The 8207-nt window shown below is 40.7% G+C and overlaps 2 protein-coding genes across 2 annotated transcripts in view; one reads left to right on the top strand and one right to left on the bottom strand.

The window, feature by feature from the left end:
* The window catches only part of MED12L (mediator complex subunit 12L), a gene marked incomplete at its 3' end in the record, with an annotated part of 159930 nt that overhangs the window by 50164 nt on the left and 101559 nt on the right, over window positions 1-8207 (top strand). The gene's annotated exons all lie outside the window — the stretch shown is intronic.
* Window positions 4921-5874, bottom strand: LOC308223477 (P2Y purinoceptor 14-like; the record flags this gene model as incomplete). Its single annotated transcript, XM_080622535.1, has 1 exon — window positions 4921-5874. One exon carries the CDS (start codon window positions 5872-5874, stop codon window positions 4921-4923), a length of 954 nt encoding a protein of 317 aa, XP_080478661.1.

The following is an 8207-nucleotide window of genomic DNA, read 5'->3' as shown; positions in this document are numbered from 1 at the left end:
AAATGTCAAAAAGCACTGACCAGGCATGGATGTTCAAGGCTCTGTGTGATCTCCTCTCTTTAAATGAGCAAACTATGTAACAACCTGTTAATCCATCTTTTAAAAAGCTAATGTTTGAGTTTATATCAGTCATATCCCTGTGTGGTTTAATTCAGGAAGCCTGTCAAGCATGGAGTTTCATGATTCCTTTATATAAGGTTTTTGAGCCTACTTTGCTGTGCAGTTACAAAGGTAGGGCTTACTGGCACACTGTCCACAAGGACTTTCTCTGTCAGCATCGGGTGCAGTGGGAGAGAACTGGAAGAAATTTCACTCACACTTAGGTGGAGGAAGGGAACCGTAAGCTTCCCATGGCATGGGTCAGCGCTGAGGGAGCGGGAGAAGCATCCCTGCCGCTGCGTGCTTCCTCCGCCACTTGGCATGTAGCAGCCTTAGAGCAGGATGGGGCCGCCTGCCGGAGGGCGTCGAGCCCTGCAGCTCCTGGCGGGAGTGAAGCGACCCCGGCGGCGGTTCCTCCTCGCGGCCCGGGCAGGTCCCCAGGGGCGTGCTCAGGAGTCAGCTGTGACGGCTGCATTGGAGGGCGCGTAGGGGTGGATTACTTGCGGGAGGGATGGTGCTCTGCCAGGCTTCACTCTGAATAAATGTTCTGTTAAATGCACCGAAAGTTTGAGATTTGATTCTGAGTTTGAGTTTGACTTTCCTCGGTGTGTATTTATGTGCATGTACAAGACAGACAGATGCACATGCGATTCTGCACTTGATGAGTGATAGAGAGCTGATGGGAAACCCTGGTTTTATCATGATTTTGTATCATTTCTGTGGTGGTAGGCAGGAAAAAAGGCAAACAAAAAACATTTGCAAACATTTAGTTTGCTTTCAGCTTATATTAAATTGAGAGAGAAGCATTTATAATCAACATCAGAGATTCAGTAATGAGCAGATCATACAAATTAGCCCCAAGAGAGTTTTCCTCTCTTTCTGTGCGTGGCTGTCACAGTCACTGTTTCAGTGTTGAGGCATGTCTGGGGGGAGGAATGTTTGAGTAGTGTCTTTGCTACCCTTTATTCATGTAACCAAGAAGGGGTTTTTTTATGTACAAACTAGGAAGTCTAGTATTTTACTGCTATTCATGGCTTTCACAAAAAGATGAAAATCTTTTATCCCATTGTAATGTCTACATTGTAAGTGAAAACTAGGAGTGATTTTGGCACAGAGTAGTTATGAATTCTGAGCAGAAATAGCTATTTCTGATTAAGAAAAACTGCTTAATATATTTATTTTTACAGTGTAATGAGGTAAGATTTGTTCAGCATGGCCTGTCACTGAGCCTGTTGCAAAGGGGGGGATCTGCTCTGCACACAACCCTGTATGAACTCCAGGTACTATGGGTAGACACCCATGTCCTGGGAATCAGTGTCATCAGCAGCCAGCGGTGCACACTGCCTGCTTTCAGATAGTGAGTAGCTCCTTAGCCTGCCCTGTTTCCTTCCATCAGTTATCAATACCTAGTTTTAATTGCTTGAACAATGTTGTTTTACAGATAAGCAGTGCACTGAAGTGATGATTATTAGACATGCTAATGAAGATTGCTCATAAAAAATAATAAAGGACTTATTAGGCTGAGATGGGAGAATACGTGTGAGGGTGTTAGCAAAGGGAAACTAGCCCTCCTGTCCCTTTTGTGCTAAAGTTAGCAAGTGCAAGGGGTGCTCTCCCATTATACCTGCTGGTTGTGACTGTGTGGCCTTGTGAATTTAATTGGCATCTGCCCCACCTTCAGTAAGCTGGGTTTTTTTTACAACAGAGACCACTTTTTGAGATGACATCCTGCAAAATTAAACTGTGTTAGGATTCTTCTGCCAATTTCTAAACAACCAGAGTATTTTTATATGTTGAGGCAGTTGTGGAGTGAGCTTTCTGTTCTGAAGTAATAGTGTTTGGAGGAAGGTTTTCCATTTGCTAGGTTTAGCTCTTTTATTGAAGTTACTATGCTGTATCACTGGCACAGAAAATGGTTCATTTTGCAGCCTTACATCATAATATTAACTTAAATGACACATTGCACAGGAACTACAGCATTGATGTTTTTGCAGTGCTGTTCTGAGCTGGCTTCCGGGTAGGGGGCTGTGTGGTAACTATTGCTAAGGAATAGGGCAGGTTTATGAGAAGAGAGACTGAAATGTGTAAGCATGACAACTTCTGTGCAAATGTGTGTGTTTGATGTCTCTGTAACCTGTCGTGCAGGATGGTTCTTCCCAGCAGCATCATGCCTTTGCGAGAGATTCCAGGTCTAGCAGAATAACTTCACTTTCCAAAGAATAAACAGATCAAACTCAGCTTCTTGTTCCAGCGGTGTCATGGAGGGAGTCATGAGTAAGTCAGGAGGATGAGCTGCATTTGGGGACTGGGTTGCTGTTGAAAGGGAACCTTGTGTAGCTGTGGGTCACCCATAACTTTCATTGCAAGGCTTTTAGGGAAGTTCCTCCAGGTGGTAGGTTGACAATGCAAGAGCTTAGTGCAACCACAGGACTTCTGAGTGTCTGAGGAGCTGGCAAGCTTTATCTGAGGCATGATGTGCTGGAAAAGGTGTAGGAGAATTAACTTACCAGTGCAGAAAAACCCTGTTCCTGTTACTTTGCTGTATGAACTGGGGTGCAAAAGTAAGAGCAAGTTTGGGGAAATGAAGCAGAAGTTTGGTTTAATAACGGTGTTGTTTGAAACTTGTCACACACAAGGTGACAGATTGCAGTAGGGCTGGGGTCACAGAAGTGTTTTCTGACCAGTGAAGCTATTGGAGGAAGATTTTTTTCAAAGTGAGCCAAAGCTAGAAATTTAATGTCACTTTTGAAAAACAGTGCTGGTCGGCATCCTTACCTCTGGGTGCCTGCATGTAGGATTTTGTTGTTCTAGTATCAGTAATCTGGTGGAACGAGGAAACAATTTTACAATCTAAATATTGTTTTCAAGGCTTGAAAAGTAATTAAAAAGTCATACAAATATGCATTGTGGAAGTGTTTTCATGTGCTTTCACAGCCACAATTATTTATATTTATGTAGGCAAATACCAAGCCATGCCATGTAAGGAACTTAATGTTTTTGCCATAAATGACGATCTCCCACAAAGCAACAGATTCCCTTCCCCAGCAGGCTGTTTCCCTTTCTTGGAGGGAGGAGCCTGCGAAGACTCAGTTTGACAAGAGTTGAGGAGCTCTGAAAGCCCTGTGGTCAGGTGAACCCTGGGTGCTGGTCTGGAGTGGGACCACTCTTCAGCAAGCAGGAAATAAATGGAGGTAAATACATTCTGCAAAAGTGTGTTTAAACCCCACAGAGCTGTCCAGTCCTTTGGTTGAAATGTAAGCCAGTGTGATGGTAGAATTCTGTTACTGCAGATTGGTGGTCTCAAACCAAGAGAAGTTACACACAGCCTTGGAGAAGGTTCAAACACTGTATGTTTAAAGATATTTCACCCTGAGGGATTATCTGTTACGACTAAAACGAAACACAGTGGCAGAAAGGTGAAGCACATATTATCTCTGTTTTCTGTTCCTGTGTCTTCTTTCTTAAATAAAATGAAAGCATTCAGCTTCCAGAGCCACAGCCTGAAAGCTTTTGTGGGTACTTTATGCACTAGTGTGTTTTCTCTGTACAGTGATAAAATCAATTAAAAAAAAAAAGTAGCTGAACTGAAAAATACAGTTAAAAAAGAGATGATATGTATATAGAGAGGTTGGTGGCGCTCAGCTGTTACCTTTGTACAGAGAGAAATGGTTTATCATCATGCCAAAAGCATGAGAAAATGAACAAATCATTCTTTCTGGATATAAATATACTCCAGAGTTTCTAGACAGCTGTGCATGTGGGCTTTGAGTATCCTTGCCTCTTCCTGCAGCAACAGCAGGGGAATCATTGAAATCTCAGTCAGTTCGGTATGGACATTTTTGGTGTATGCCATGTTATTTCTGAAAAGTCCTTAGGAATATGGTACAGTGTAACAGTATTTAGTTTATAGGAGGCTTCTCTTTAAACACTTGCTCATATTCAGTATCACATTTTATAGAAATGCTCTGACATTTAGTGCCCAAGGGTGACAATCAGTTACGCTTAATTTTTAATTTTATAGAAAGTTTCCCTTAAAAAAACCTATATATAAACCTATATATATATACATCTACTTTAATTTTACCGAGAGTTTTTCAGGCTTTGTGCAGATCTTTGAGGATTTGATGTGTATTTTTTTTACTTCCCCCTCCTTTTTTCCCCCAGTTGTTGGAATTAAACCATTCCATAAACTGCACGTTGCCTTCAGCTGTTTGTTTTGTGACCTGGTAAATACAGGAGAGTGCTTCCCCTCAGGGTCTCAGTCCTCTTTTACAGGCTGGTGCAGAGTCTTATGCTGAACCCCCTTGGAAGGATGCTGATTCCAGGGGGTCTGTGCCAGGTGAGATGAAATGATCAGCTATTCCTGGGCCCTTCAGGCTGGTTTGCTGATCATCATGTGTGTCATACCTGGCTTCTTGAGAAACAACCACAAAGCAGTTTGATTACTGGGTCTATTGGAGAATCCTTCCAGTGAACTGTGGCCTGGAGCTCCAGAATGTGCTTCAGTTACTCCTCTCTTTTTGTTTGAGATCTAGATAGGTCATATCATACCATAATGCAGTTGTAGCGTTGGCTGAAATAGCATGTAGTGAATATATTTGCAACGTACAGTAATGTTTTTATACAGGGAAAAAACAGTTGGCATTTTGTTTTGAAACCTTGTTTCTGTTTTCTTGCTGGTTCTTGTCTGTTCAGTTTCTTTGAGACATTTGCATTCTTGAATAACTTTCTAAAACATGTATTATTTTAATGATCTGAGCCTACATGATGTTTATACTATCCTGAAGTGTGTTTGATCTTTTGCATTTAGAGATTTCAACCTCACTTGAAGTTTTTTAGCTTGAGATGCAGTTTTTGATACAGTTTTTCTTTGAAGGGTAGGCAGAGGAAAAAATAAATAATGGGATCAAGGCACACATTTGCAGCAGACAGTACAAGAGTAAATTCCTTTGCATAGAACAGATTTTTTTTTGACTGGCAGTTGAATTGTGAGCTAGTTTGACTTAGAGTATATGGTATTCTGCAGAGGTGATAGGGTACGAAGCAAATGACAAATACAAACATGATACTGAATATATTACGGCTGGTTTTTCTCTTGGTCACATCTGAGTTCCTTCTGAATTTTTTATAAGAGCTATATATTTTTTTTGATATAGAAGTGTAAAAAATGATTAGCAGAAGAAAAACAATCCAGAAAATTACAGTGCAAATATAACTTGATGCTTTGTGCCACTGTCTGCCAAGCTCGCTTTTAAGACCTATACATTTCCTGGAATAATTTTCTTTAGTGATTTCATTAGTTAAAATCATATTTGGAAGCGATATAAGCATTAACAATAACCATATGATTATAGAGACCACCTTACTGTAGTTAACTGTATGAACAAAGGAGGTGAATAAAGGCTTTACAATTTTGTAGTATCTGTCGAAACCAATGAGGCCAAAAAATGTTATCCCAATATACATGTTTGTATAAAACACAACAGCAGAGTATCTGCACACAAACATATTGAGCTGTGGAGGTGCAATTTCTGAATCGGCAAGAATTTTGAAAGGAAATGTCAAGCTCATTAGGAGATCGGCAACAACAATATTTTTGAGATAAACAATAAAACTCTTTTTGCTAGAAACATAGAGAAAAATCCATGCTGCCACACTGTTCAGTGACAGTCCTACTATGAAAATTAAACAGTAGACCAGGGGGATGACTGTCTTGGTTATTACTGTGCTGTGACTGCAGTTGTTTGCCAAGGAGTTTGTGCTGGTGTTGACCATCTTACAGTATCTTTGTTCCTAGAAGCAGAAAAAGATTATCTCTGTCAGAAAAAGTGGTGCTATGCTTTCCATTAATTAGTATAAGATTTCTCCTCTCACTTCAAAATAAACTTGCCATGCTACTCAGAAATGACCACATTTCCACAGTGTGTAATTTCCAGCAGGGATGCATAAGTTTATATTTTCCAAGTGGTACCATCTCACTTCTTGCTGATGTTTAAGGGCATGCTGCTGTTCTGAACAGAGAATCCGGTTGCTTCTCCGTTTGACTTTAACCCCGTGTCTTCAAGCCCTGTGCTGCCCCTTTCCGCTGTGTGTACGCCTATGCTCTGTGAACTTAGGAGGGGGACTGAGCCACAGTCAGTCTTTAGAATGAGATTTTAAATATGTCTCATTAACCCTTAAGGACCAGTATGTATTTTTAGCAGTGGTTTACCAGGAAGCATGCGAGGGATATGAATATTCCTCATACAAGTGTTCTGTTTTGTATACAAACATAAAAACACTTTTTTGTTCATCAAGTGTGGAAGTATGTAGTGTATGCCGTTATTTTCTAATGTTGACTTCAAAGAAACCTGTATGTGCAGCTGGCACAGTTTGTTTTAAACTTTTAGTAGCACGACACACAGATGTGTGCCTGTGTGTTAGCATAACATACAAGCTACAGCTGTCCTCTCCAGTCATTCAGGTTTAAATTTTAGAGCATCTCCAAGAAGAAATCACATCTGCTGTCTGCTTTTCTTTGGCAGAATGTTTACAGGGGTGGATTATCCTCTATAGGGAAGACAGAACAGGTATAGATATAATGCTGCTGTATTTGGCAAATGAAAATCTAGGCAACTGGGAAATTCTGGAAAATTCTGCTACAGAGCTGGGAAAAAAATACCCAACCACCTCTTCTTTTAGAAAATAAAGAATTTCCTTATTGCCACAATTCAGAGTCCATAGCTGATGTCTCTGTGCAGCAGATTGGAACCTGAATGCAATCTTGCAGTAACTAGAAATGGGAATTTTCTTTCCAATAGGTAAAATTGTTTCTTTTGGTGTACTGTTTTCTGTATCTCTTTTGCAGACACTGTAAAGGCTGCTCATCTTAGATGCTGTTCTGAAACTTGCATGGATATGTAGAGCAATGGAGCAGGTGTTACCTGTGATCACACTCAAGGCCTGCAGTTAATCTCTTCCTGGTAGTTCTCCTACATGAGGACCTGCCATCCTATCTTTATGTCATCAAAGCATTTGTTTTTGTTTGGTTGGGTTTTTAAAGGAAAAAGATGGTGAGGAGAACAGGTGTTATAACTACTATATGAAGGTGCATTAGAATTAGGAGGTAATAATAGGTAAGGCTTGGAGTGATATTGCTAAAACTAGAAATATGACCCAGAAAAGCACCAATAGTGAATGGCATTTTTATTTGAGATGGTAACCATGTGTATTTAAAAACCGTTCTCTTCCCAGTGCTGTCTGCTCTGTACATGTTCTCTTCCTCCTGTCAGGCTGTCTAGGCAGGACCCTCTCTTGGCATATGATGTGTTTAGAACTTGTTCCTGCTCTGCAGGAACCTGGAGGTGCGTCTTTCTACGCTTGGACTTAGTAGCAGATATTAAATGGCTTAGGAGGTTCATGAAGTATTTCTTGTGCTGAGGCATTGTACAACAAAGGAATATTTCAAAAGTGCATGATTAGAGATGTGGACATTAAAACTTTGTAAAGTGTATTGTGTTTATGCAGCATGGAAGACACCCTAGACATTTGATACCAGCAGATTTATCAACTAACTGTGGTTGAGAAGGAGGGCAAAGTCCAAGCTAGACACTGTAAATCTTTCAATATCAATGACATGTCTTTACCTCTCTTGATTTGACTGTTGTGGTGCTCTTTGTTAAGGGTTTAGAGTGCCTTCCATTCTTGGGCACAGGGCTGCTTCTTGTGCTGGGAGACCTATGTGAGAGACAGGAAAATACAGTTGTTTGGTATCATAACACAAGACAGTGTAATTCTGCAGCACTGTGGGGTTTGCATAGTGCCATGCCTCTTTAGACTGTCTGAAGATTTGTACTGCAGGCAGACATCAAAATTGGTTAAGGATTGAGTCACAGAGCAGTCATGTTCAATCTGACCATGTTCAGCCTACTCCGTTCATCACTGCATGGATAAAGTAGAGGCTTTTGTATCCCCCCTGCAGTGCATCACATCATGTGTGTTCAAGATAATTTTATCTAATCTTTTTGTCACATAGTCACATGATCAGCTTTTTCTGAAAGGCCTTGTCCCTACTGCTCTGAATAATTCATCATTGGAAGCAACACTGTCACCTTGCTAGCCTGTTCCCT

Source organism: Psittacula echo, assembly GCF_963264785.1.
Source record: "Psittacula echo genome assembly, chromosome: 7".
Classification (NCBI taxonomy): domain Eukaryota; kingdom Metazoa; phylum Chordata; class Aves; order Psittaciformes; family Psittacidae; genus Psittacula; species Psittacula echo.
This window is presented reverse-complemented; position numbering and strand designations above follow the sequence as displayed.